Consider the following 12,364-nt stretch of genomic DNA (forward strand, 5'->3'; position numbering starts at 1 on the left):
TTTTTATTAGAGACAGGGTTTCTCCATGTTGGTCAGGCTGGTCTGGAACTCCAGACCTCAGGTGATTCACCCACCCTGGCCTCCCAAAGTGTTGGGATTACAGGTGTGAGCCACCACCCCCAGCCAGTTTCTTCTTAAGTATGCAAAAGCACTGAACTAAAAAACACCCCAGGCGATCATCGCCTGTGGGTGGTCTTTAAAGGAAATGGGCTACTTTCCTATACTGAAAGAAAACATCTGACAGAAAAAAAGAGTAGCTGTAAATACAATGCCTTGCTAACAAAGCACCCAATGAAGGAAATATGATGACATGTATTATTCTACTCAGGCCATGATATCCCAGCATAAGGCAGAGTTCTTAAATTGTTTTAAATCTGTTTTTCAACATGGGAGGAGTGGGAAGTAAGGAAGGACCATAAGAATCTCTAGAGACATTTAAAATACCGTCAGCCTTTCTTATCCATGGGTGCTCCATCCATGGAGTCAACCAACAATGGATCAAAAAGTCGGAAATAAAGAATGACACCAATAAAACAATACAGTGTAACATCTACTTATGTAGCATTTACATTGGATCAGGTATCATAAGTAATCTCGAGATGATTTAAAGAATATGCAATGTACTTAGGTTATATGCAAATACTATTCCATTTCACATAAGGAACTTGAGCAACAGTGGATTCTGGTATCTGCAGGTGTCCTGGAACCAATCCCCCACAGACACCAAGGGACTACTATGTATAGGTCTCTGGCCCTTCCAACCCAGACCCACTGAACCACAATCTCTATGGGAAGGCCCAGATACCTGTATTTGTTTTAAAGTTCCCCAAGTGATTCTAACAGTATAGACCTGGTTATAAGAACCATAGTTTAAAAAAATGATGGGGCAGGGCACGGTGACTCACGCCCGTCATCTCAGCACTTTGGGAGGCAGAGGTGGGTGGATCACCTGAGGTTAGGAGGTCAAGACCAGCCTGGCCATTATGGTAAAACCCTGTCTATACTAAAAATACAAAAATTAGCTGGGCATCTATAATTCCAGCTACTTGGGAGGCTGAGGCAGGAGAATTGCTTGAACCCGGGAGGCAGAGGTTGCAGTAAGCCGAGATCACGCCACTGCAATACAGCCTGGGTGACAGAGCGAGACTCCATCTCGGGGTGAAAAAAAATCATGGAAACTATTCTTCAATAAAGAAAACTATGAGTAGACCAAAAACTCAGCCTTCAGTATCCTCATATAAATGAGATGGTTGAACTAGATTAGCAGTTGAATTAGATTAGTGGTAGTGTTGGGTGTGGAGAGCTGTTAGCCAAAATACTCTCTGTAAAAAGTGGAATTTTATTCCAGAAATTCAACAGTAAAACAAAAGCAGAGCTGCTTTTGATGGGAGAAGGAACGTGTGCTGAGGCTCTTCCCTCTAACCCCCAGGTCACCTCAGCAGAATCCCCAAAGCTCCACAGAGCATAAGATGATCTCTCTCTTTTTTTTTTTTTTGGAGACAGAGTTTCGCTCTTGTTACCCAGGCTGGAGTGCAGTGGCGTGATCTCGGCTCACCACAACCTCCGCCTCCTGGGTTCAGGCAATTCTCCTGCCTCAGCCTCCTGAGTAGCTGGGATTACAGGCACGCGCCACCATGCCCAGCTAATTTTTTGTATTTTTAGTAGAGATGGGGTTTCACCATGTTGACCAGGATGGTCTCGATCTATTGACCTCGTGATCCACCCGCCTCGGCCTCCCAAAGTGCTGGGATTACAGGCGTGAGCCACTGCGCCCGGCCCAAGATGATCTCTTAAAACAGCTGCAGCTTTCAAATTCTTTGACCTTCCAAACCTAGAAGTCCACAATTTAAATGGCAGAGATCCTACAATTTTTGTTTTCTTCTAAACTTCATATGAGAAAATGCCCCCTTCTCTAGTGATATAGCACGTCTTGCTATGCCATCTTCTATTATTTAGAAAGACAAGTGTTAGCCCCCTCACTGAAGTCATCACTGAAATCCAAGCTTCAGTTTCCTGGAAGAGTTTTAAGCTCAGAAAAGAAGCCTAGATACAAGACAGCATGCAAAATACAGGTTAGTGCTTGCCCCAGGAGAAGGAAGAACGGGACCAGAGAGGCATGAAAGAGACTTTATTTATTTATTCTTTTGTTTGAGATGGAGTCTCGCTCTGTCACCCAGGCTGGAGTACAATGGCATGATCTTGGCTTACTGCAACCTCTGCCTATTGAGTTCAAGTGATTCTCCTTCCTCCGCCTCCCGAGTAGCTAGGATTACAGGCATGTGCCACCACCCCGTTAATTTTGTATTTTTAGTAGTGATGGGGTTTCTCCATGTTGATCAGGCTGGTCTCGAACTCCAGACCTCAGGTGACCCACCCACCTCGGCCTTCCAAAGCGCTGGGATTACAAGCGTGAGCCACTGCGCCTGGCCCAAAAGAGACTTTAAATGCAGCTATGTTGGTTTTGTTTTGTTTTTAGAGGCAAGGGAACTATCTGAAGTGTTAACATCTGTTAGTTCTGGGACACAAAGATGTTTATTATATTGTTCTCTGGACTTTCTTGTAGCATTTTAAGATTTTCAGAATTAAAACACACACACACACACACACACACACACACACACACACTTATTAGCACCATTTGAAACACCCTTGATTTTTATTAAATGTTAATTATAAATATTTCATTATCCCTCACTTGCCTTCTTCACCAAAGCTCACTTATAGACTACATGACCTATAATTACAACCACCCTGGGACTCTGCAAAAGAACACCAGCATCAGAACAAAAGAAATGAATCACTGCTAACAAATTGACACTCTAAAATTAAGACAAGGTCTTGGGCCTCTGAAAAAGGAAAAGAATAGGTTTACATTCACTTCACAAAGAGTGCAGAGGATGCTGCCTCTGAATATTGCCTAACAAATGGACCTACACCAACAGCACTACACTTCTTTTTTTTTTTTTTTTTTGAGACAGAGTTTCACTCTTGTCACCCAGGCTGGAGTGCAATGGTGCGATCTCGGCTCACCGCAACATCCGCCTCCTGGGTTCAGGCAATTCTCCTGCCTCAGCCTCCTGAGTAGCTGGGATTACAGGCACAGGCCACCATGCCCAGCTAATTTTTTGTATTTTTAGTAGAGACGGGGTTTCACCATGTTGACCAGGATGGTCTCGATCTCCTGACCTCGTGATCCACCCGCCTGGTCCTCCCAAAGTGCTGGGATTACAGGCGTGAGCCACCGCGCCCGGCCAGCACTACACTTCTAAGCCTCCCAAACCAAGCACCCACTCCACAGGTCATGGGAGAAGACTCAATTCATATATAATCCAAATCCATGAAGAATTAGTGAAATACTAAAGCCAATAACTTCAAACCCTAAAGATGTTATTTCCACCCCACAGGTGGTAATGCCCAAAACATGCACAATCAGCATAAAACTGAACAGCACAAACTGGAAAATTTTTCAGCACACTTAAATGCCCATCACAGTGATTCATGATAAACTGTCATCAAGGCTACTTATTGCCATAAATAAATATCCTACCTATACATCAACCACCTCAACCACCAGCTTCCCAGTTCCATCTGCAACATACTCAAAGAAATCTTTTTCTTTTTTTTCCCTCGAAATAGGAGTTTTGTCAACCAGGCTGGAGTGCAGTGGTGTGAATATGGCTCACTGCTGCCTCGACCTCCCAGACTGAAGTGATCCCCCATCCTCAGGCTCCTGAGTAGATGGGGCTACAGGCATGTACCACCACACCTGGCTAATTTTTAAAATCTTTTGTAGAGATGGGGTCCCACTATGTTGCCCAGTCTGGTCTCACACAGCTGGGTTCAAGTGATCCTCCTGCCTCAGCCTCCCAACGCGTTGGGATTACAGACGTGGACCACTGAGCTCGGCCTCAAAGAAATCTTTATTTGTATTCACACTATTATCGGTTCCCTTCTCTTAATCTTCTCTCCAGCCAGCCAATCTTTACCTCTTTGCTTCTTCCAAATGACAAAGGTACTCATAAGCCACATTCTGACGTCTCCTTTCATCCATTTCCTCTGCAGTAAGTCTTTCATTATCCAGGACAGCTAAAACATAAAAGAAAGAATGTAAACACCAGGATCTGTTGCCTTTCTGAGTGATAAAAGATTGCCACAGCATCAATTTCCTGCTACTCACCTAGAAAGTCAGGGTAACTGATGAATGTGTGGCTAACCAGGTGTACTACAATGACCTTCCTAAAAAAAGAACTATGTGGTTTGAACAATACTCATCTTGACCTTTTTAAAAATGTATAATATAAATATGTACTAAATTTAATGTAAACTTGAAAAATACTGTCTTGAGATTTTGGCCCAAATCTGTCCCTACCTGCCAGAACTTCTAAATACAGATCTGATAATGTTGTTTCCCTCTTTAATTAATGACCAATGCCAGCAGTTATTCAGAAATAAGTGGCAGTAATTGTACTAAGCATTTTACCCGCATTCTCTCACTGAAACCTCAGAACAATCCCGTGATTATTGCTCCTATTTTACAGATGAAGAAACTGAGGCTGGGTGAGCTCAGCCCCACGGCAAATAAATGCAGGGCCTGAATTCACACTGGAGAGTCTGTCTCCAAAGCCCCAGCTTAACCTTGAAGCCATCTGGTTCCTTCCTGGGTACCAGGTATGGAATAAATTCCTAACTCCTTGGGAAGACATTCAAGGTCTTTCCCAGTCTGGTCTCCACTATTTTTGCAAACTCTCCTCTGTACTTCCTCCCACCACGGTGCACTCCACACCACTCAGTTCGCAGCACATACAGTGTCCCTTGACTCTTCACCACCTTCGTTCATGCCCTTCTCTCATGTCCTGTCTCTTGTTCCACCGTGCCCTAACACTTTTTTTTTTTTTTTTGAGACAGGGTCTTGTTCTGTCACTCTGACTGGAGTGCAGTGGCACAGTCATGGCTCACTGCAGCCTCCACCTCCTGGGCTCAAATGATCCTGCCCTCAGCCCTGAGCAGCTGAGATCACAGCCGTGGGCCACCACCCCTGGTTTTTTTTTTTTTTTTTTTTTTTTTTTTTAAGAGATGGGATCTCACTATGCTGCCCAGGCTGGTCTAAAACTCCTGGCCTCAAACAGTCCTGTCACCTCGGCTTCCCAAAGTGCTGGGATTACACACAGGAGCCACAACACCTGGCCACCTGTCAAACTTTCTACACAGCATTGTTCAAGGCTCTGTTCAAATGTCACCTTCTGGCTAGGGGCAGTGGCTCACACTTTGGGAGGCCCAGGTGTGGGAGATCACTTGAGGTCAGGAGTTTGAGACCATCCTGGCCATCATGGTGAAACCCCGTTTCTACCAAAAATACAAAAATTAGCTTAGTGTGGTGGTGAACACGTATAGTCCCAGCTACTTGGGAGGCTGAGGGAGGAGAATCGCTTGAACCTGGGAGGTGGATGTTGCAATGGGCTGAGATTGTGCCACTGCACTCCAGCCTGGGTAACAGAGCAAGACTCTGTCTCGGAAAAAAAAAAAAAAAAAGTCACCTCCCGTACTGGGACTGTCTTCCCCAAGCCCGTTCTCCTTACCTACATTACTCCGTACTGCTAGTAGGTTCGGCATCTTTTATCTCTATTGCACCTTATAAACATTAGCTTGCACACCTGTCTGCCTGATTAGAATGTTCTCTGGAGGCAGGGCCTGATCTTACTCATCTTTAATTTCACAAACGCTGCACAATACCACACACATAACTGTTGATGTGCGAAATGTTGATCCTTTAAAACCTCGAAACCCCAAAGGGTCCTCCTTTAGCCAATCCTGTCTGCAGTTCAATGACGTTCAGGGCAGGCAACAGAAAATGAGGAAGTCAGAGGATTTTCTGCTTTTCTTTTTTTACTTTTGAAATCTTGAGGAGGGAACTAAGCCCAAGAAAACCGAAGCGCGTTGCCCAGGACGGCACCTCTCAGCTAGCCTAGGATCGGGCAGGTCTGGACCTCGGTCTGCCCCCTGCGTCCACCCCGCAGGCAGCACTAGGGCCGCGCCTTTCCCCGGAGCAGCGGCAGAGCCCGCGTCCCCAAACCCCAGTCCCCGGGACACGCCCTGCGCGGTCCTCCTGCCACCTCACCCTAGGCCGCCTTCCCCAATCTCGGTCGAGCCGGGCCGGCGGGAAGCGCTGGGTGGGGCTCCCCGTACCGCAGCCCCAGCTAAGGCGGGGAGGCCTCGGGGGTCCTCGCCGCCGCCTCGGAGCCCGAGAGGGCTCGAACCCGGGCCCCGCCGCCCGCCGTCCCCTGCCCCGCCGGGGCTGCTCTTCCGGGTCCGAGCTGCCGGCAGCCGCTCTGCCCCACCCGGCCGGCCGAGCCCCCAGGAAAGCCGCGCCTCGCCTGCAGTTAGCCCGGCCCCGAAGCCCCCGCGCCGTGGAGCCCCGCACTCACAGCCATAGTGCGGCCGGGCCACGCCCAGCCCGTCAACCTCCTCTGCGGCGGACATGGCGGCCGACCTCGGGTCTCTGCTGAAGAAGCCGTGAAACCTCGGAGGCGCGGGCGGCGGCAGCTGCAAGCTCCTGCCAAGTGCGCGGGCTGCCCGGGTCCCCGCGGCCCGCCCCGTCCCGTCAACCCCACCCCGCAGGCCCCGCCCAGCGGCCCCGCCCTGCCGCACCGGCCCGAGCGGCCGGAAATGGGCGGGGCCAGAGCCGCCCGCCCCGCCCCTAACCCCGCCCCTCATCCCGGCCCCGCCCCGCACCCGCTAGGGTCTCGGCAGGCGGAAGGAGGCAGAGCCGGTCCTCCAAACCCGCTCGCGCGGAGCCTGCCCGGCCGGCAGTGCCCGCCCAGGTTTACAGCCCCGCCCCAGGGCCGCCGCCCTACCCGCAGCTCTCACCGAAAGGCTGCCGGTGTCTGCTTCCTGAAATCAAAATCATGGGTCGTCTCTCTTCTCTCGCTGGCCCCCCAGCTAACCTCTGCGCCAACTCAGAGAAGGCGCCCTTGGGTGCTCCAGGGGGTCCGGTTGGACCCAGGCAGTCCCCAGACCGCCGTGGGGGTCCTCCAGCCCCGCGCGCCGCAGTTCGGCAGCTTGGCCTCAGTGCTCGCAGATTCAGCAGCAGTCACCAGATTACCCAGGGGTTTGAGATGTGGATGCTGAAGCCAAGCTCTGTCCAAACCTCCGACCTTCAGAGCCCTTGACATTGTTCTTTGCAAGTTCCTTTTTAGATAACTCTTTTCCCATATCAGGGACATCTCTTCCCCCTGCACCTTGTGGCTTGCCCTTTAAATATTGGTATTCAACGGTATTCTGTCCGCAGGCTTCTTCCGTTTTTTCTTTTTTGTTTTCTTTCTTTCTTTTTTTTGAGACGGAGTCTCGCTCTTGTCGCCCAGGCTGGAGTGCAGTGGCGCGATCTCGGCTCACCGCAACCCCTGTCTCCTGGGCTCAAGCGATTCTCCTGCCTCAGCCTCCCAAGTAGCTGGGATTACAGGCGTCCGCCACCACGCCCAGCTAATTTTTTTATATTTTTAGTAGACACGAGGTTTCACCATGCTGGTCAGGCTGTCTCGAACTCCTGACCTCAGGTAATCCACCCGCCTCGGCCTCCCAAAGTGCTGGGATTACAGGAATGAACCACCGCGCCCGGCCCGCTTCCATTTTTTTCTTTGCCCACTCAGTAACTTTTTCTGCACTTGCCTCTAACTGCTGAGAACCCTTCAATATGTATCTCCAGGCCAGTTCGTCTGGAAGCCCCTCAATATTTTCAGCTAATGAACACTTTCGCCTGTGTATAGGGCAGACACCTCAAATCCCACGCGTCAAACATTCACCCTGCTCCTGCTGTATTCTCTATTGATAGAAGTACTCAGTTCCCAATGGGAACACACCAGGTTCCTTGCCTCACGACCTACATTCCATCTGTGTCTATTCCTGAAGCGTCTGCTTTTGTCTCCATCCCTGTTGTGATTACACTGCTTAGATTGTCATCATATTCACTCTCCCTTCTGCCAGATCGTCACAGTTACCAGGGTGTTCTCTCTAAAATGCAAATGCAATTGTACTCCTCTGTTTAAATTATTTTTTTCCTATTACTACCTTCAAGATAATGGGCCAAGTTCAGCATGATTTAGCATGCCAAAACATAGCCTGAATCCAGACGTTTTGCTTCAGCTATTTTCTGTTTCTCTCTTTCTTTTTTTCCTCTCTCTTTCTCTTTCATTTCCTTCTTTCTTTCTTTTTCTCTTTCTCTCTCTCTTTCCTTATTCTTTGAAACCAAGTCTTGACCTGTTGCTCAGGCTGGAGCGCAATGGCACGATCTCGGCTCACTGCAACCTCTGCCTCCTGGGTTCAAGAAATCCTCCTGCCTCAGCCTCACCGTGTTGGCCAGGCTGGTCTCGAACTCCTGACCTTGTGATCCACTCTCCTCAGCCTCCCAAAGTGCTGAGATTACAGGCATGAACCACCATGCCTGGCCACTGCTCCAGCTATTTTCAATGTATTCACTCCTCCTTCAAACAAAGATACTTCAAAACCTGTAAGAAAAAAATACCCCTATAGAAAAGTGGGCAAGAGATTAATTTATTAAACTTACAAAGTAAAACATTATTTCATTCTTAAGCTTTTAAGTTCACTTTACAAACAGCATTACTTTGGCCAGGCGTGGTGGCTCACGCCTGAAATTCAAGCACTTTGGAGGCCAAGGCAGGCGGATCACCTGAGATTGGGAGCTCAAGACCAGCCTGACCAACATGGTGAAACCCCATCTTTTTAAAAATAAATTAATTTAAAAAAAAAAAGAAACAAATTGTATGATTCTATTTATAAATCTAGCACATTTCACTAAACACTTCTCAGAAACCAAATGATTCATTTTTTGGGGGGGGTCACATTTTTATTGGGGCCTAGAGGGGACGTGGTCTCCTCCGTGTCAATGGAAGTGCTTGCAGTTTCTTCAGCCACTCTGAGCTTGGGCCTTGGGGATGGCTGAGCACATCCAGTACGTTCCCATCATCTCAGAGGGGCACTGGGTTGTTGTAGGGCGTGGCCTTTTTGATCCTGGTGGAGTACTTGGTGTAGGGCTGACTGGGGTCAGAATTATAGCTAAGCCTCCAGTGATGAGGGACAGGACAAGCCCCTGCTCCTTGGCCCAAGCATTCTTGAGAAAGGCAACTGCAATGGCAGCGAGGACATTGGAGCACTCTGAAGTTTCCTGAATTTTTTTTTTTTTAAGTCTCACTCAGTTAATTCAACATCTTCAAATATTTAAAATTATGCCTACTAGGCCAGGTACAGTGGCTCACACCTGTAATCCCAGCACTTTGGGAGGCAGAGACCTGAAGTCAGAAGTTCAAGACCAGCCTGGTCAACATGGTAAAATGCTGTTTCTACTCAAAATACAAAAAACTTAGCTGAGCATGGTGATGCATAGTTGTAGTCCCAGCTGCTGGGGAGGCTGAGGCAGGAGAACCACTTGAACCCAGGTGATGGAGGTTGCAGTGAGCCGAAATTGTGCCCCTACACTCCAGCCTGGGCAACAGAGCAAGACTTTTTAAAAAACAAAAAAAAGTAATTAAATTTAAAAATAAAGAATAAATTGTGCCTTTAATACTATGTCTATATTAGATTTTCTTTTTCATTCATTTAATTGTTTAAATCTTTTTCAAAATTTAGTAATTCTTATAAACATACAAACATAAAGAAGCTAACATTCTCTTAGATGGCCTGATTCCATGTGTAAACTTATAAGGTTTCAACTCAAAAACCAAAGTCTAAAACTAACTCAATTACACTTTAAAATCGGTTACAAAAAAGCTGTCACTCAAATAGGCCAAATTGTCTTATACATTGCAAGTACATAAAATGTGAAATATTTCTCATTTTTTTTTTAATTGAGACAGAGTCTTACTCTGTTGCCCAGGCTGGAGTGCAGTGGTGTGATCTCGGCTCACTGCAACCCCTCTCAAGTTCAAGAGACTCTCCTGCCTCAGCCTCCTGAGTAGCTAGGATTACAGGCGCATACCACCACACTCAGCTAATGTTTGTATTTTTAGTAGAGACGAGTTTTTGCCATGTTGGCCAAGCTGGTCTCAAACTACTAACCTCAGGTGATCCACCCACCTCGGTCTCCCAAAATGCTAGGATTATAGGCATAAGCCACCATGCCTCGTTGAAATATTTCTTCTTAACTCCAACATATTTTTTTTTTTTTTTTGAGACGGAGTTTCGCTCTTGTTACCCAGGCTGGAGTGCAATGGCGTGATCTTGGCTCACCGCAACCTCCGCCTCCTGGGTTCAGGCAATTCTCCTGCCTCAGCCTCCTGAGTAGCTGGGATTACAGGCACGCACCACCATGCCCAGCTAATTTTTTGTAGTTTTAGTAGAGACGGGGTTTCACCATGTTGACCAGGATGGTCTCGATCTCTTGACCTTGTGATCCACCCGCCTCGGCCTCCCAAAGTGCTGGGATTACAGGCTTGAGCCACCGCGCCCGGCCCTTAACTCCAACATATTAATCTGATTGTTTATTCCATTAAGGCTTTCTGTACTTAATTATAAAGTTGGTCTGAGGTGAAAGCCACAGAGATGTTAAGACCGTTACCAAGTGCACGGAGACCTTACTATACTAAGTGCTTCATATTATTTTCTCAGCGGATCCTTGTAATAATCCTGCATGGAACTACTGTTATGTCTATTTTACACTTGGGACAATGGAGAACTGGGTTACCTACCTGAAGCCAGCATAGCAAGAGGCAGAGCTGGAACTCAAACCCGGGTCTGTCTAATGACAAAGCCCACATTCCTGGTCAATAAACTCAAGAGTCAGAGAAACAGACATTAAGATAATAACATGCGGGCCGGGCGCGGTGGCCCAAGCCTGTAATCCCAGCACTTTGGGAGGCCGAGGCGGGTAGATCACGAGGTCAAGAGATCGAGACCATCCTGGTCAACATGGTGAAACCCCGTCTCTACTAAAAATACAAAAAATTAGCTGGGCATGGTGGCGCGTGCCTGTAATCCCAGCTACTCAGGAGGCTGAGGCAGGAGAATTGCCTGAACCCAAGAGGCGGAGGTTGCGGTGAGCCGAGATCACGCCATTGCACTCCAGCCTGGATAACAAGAGCAAAACTCCATCTCAAAAAAAAAAAAAAAAAAGATAATAACATGCTGGCCAGGCATGATGGCTCATGCCTGTAAAACCCCAGCACTTGGGAGGCAGAGGCGAGAGGATTGCTTCAGGCTGGAAGTTCAAGACCAGCCTGGGCAACATGGCAAAAACCCATCCCTACAGAAATACAAAACATTAGCCAGGCATGGTGGCATGCTACCCAAAAGGCTGAGGTGGGAGGACTGCTTGAGCCTGAGAGCCGGGGATGCAGTGAACGTGATCCTGCCACTGCGGTCCAGCCCAGGTAGACAGAGTGAGACCCCATGACCAAAAAAATAGATAACATTTTGTCTTTTTAATTGACATTATTGGCAAAGGCTAAAAAAGTAACCACTCATGCACTGTTAATAGGCAATAAATTCATGTAGTCTTTCTAAAGACCAGTTTGACATTATCCATTTATCCTTCAACCAAAAAAATGCATATCTTGGAATGTATCATAAGGATATTGTGGTTTTATTAAATGTGCAAAAATTATCCATGAAGATACTCCTTGGAAACTACTCAAATATGCATCAGTAGGTGTTTACATCAGTGATGGCAGCTCCACACAATAGAATGCCATATAGTCATGAACAGTGATCATCTTTGGTCTGGTCAGTCTTGACTGGCTACAGGAAACAGATATTCACAGTTTTACTTCTAAAGGACAAAAGGCTGGAAGAGAGGCATTTATTATAAAGGTCTATATGGACTGGAACTGTGGCAAAAACCAACCAGGACTAATGAAAGCTTAAAGGCATGGTTGCATTCCTCTGGGCATCTCTGCTTTTCCACAGAATGGCTCTACTCTCCACTCTTTGATAACCAGCTTCCTCCATTTATTTTTTCTGCTCCCTCACAATTCTTGTTTCGGCTTGCCTTGCCTTGCCATGGCTTTGATTGAAGGTCATGGTGTCCTCACATCATCAGCTCCATTGAGGATCATCTCAACCATCCAACTCCATAACCCATAGAATGCGTGTGATTGACCCAGCTCGGCTTTCCACCCTGTGGGTACATCTCTGACCACCCACAGACAGGCTGCCCTTAGATTAGATGCTGATCTTTACTTCAATCAGCTATGATCAGGAGATCCAGACAATTAAACATAGAGAAGTATGAGCTGGGAGTTATTTCCTTGGGAGGGTGGGCAGGCAAGAAATGTCCAAGCTGGCAGTACAATATTTTAATATTGTGGTTAAGTGAAAATATCAAATTATGACTAATAAATATGATACCATTCTGTTTTTT

The 12,364-nt window shown here is 47.3% G+C and overlaps 1 protein-coding gene across 1 annotated transcript in view; it reads right to left on the minus strand.

The window, feature by feature from the left end:
• Positions 1–6,477, minus strand: part of IQGAP1 (IQ motif containing GTPase activating protein 1) — a 123,600-nt gene extending 117,123 nt beyond the window's left edge. The window contains 2 exon segments of the mRNA XM_017506110.2: positions 3,987–4,086; positions 6,423–6,477. Of these exon segments, the coding sequence (XP_017361599.1) occupies positions 3,987–4,086; positions 6,423–6,477 (155 nt within the window).
• Between the last annotated feature and the right edge of the window lie 5,887 nt (positions 6,478–12,364).

This window comes from Cebus imitator, unplaced genomic scaffold (genome assembly GCF_001604975.1).
Source record: "Cebus imitator isolate Cc_AM_T3 unplaced genomic scaffold, Cebus_imitator-1.0 Scaffold348, whole genome shotgun sequence".
Lineage (NCBI taxonomy): Eukaryota > Metazoa > Chordata > Mammalia > Primates > Cebidae > Cebus > Cebus imitator.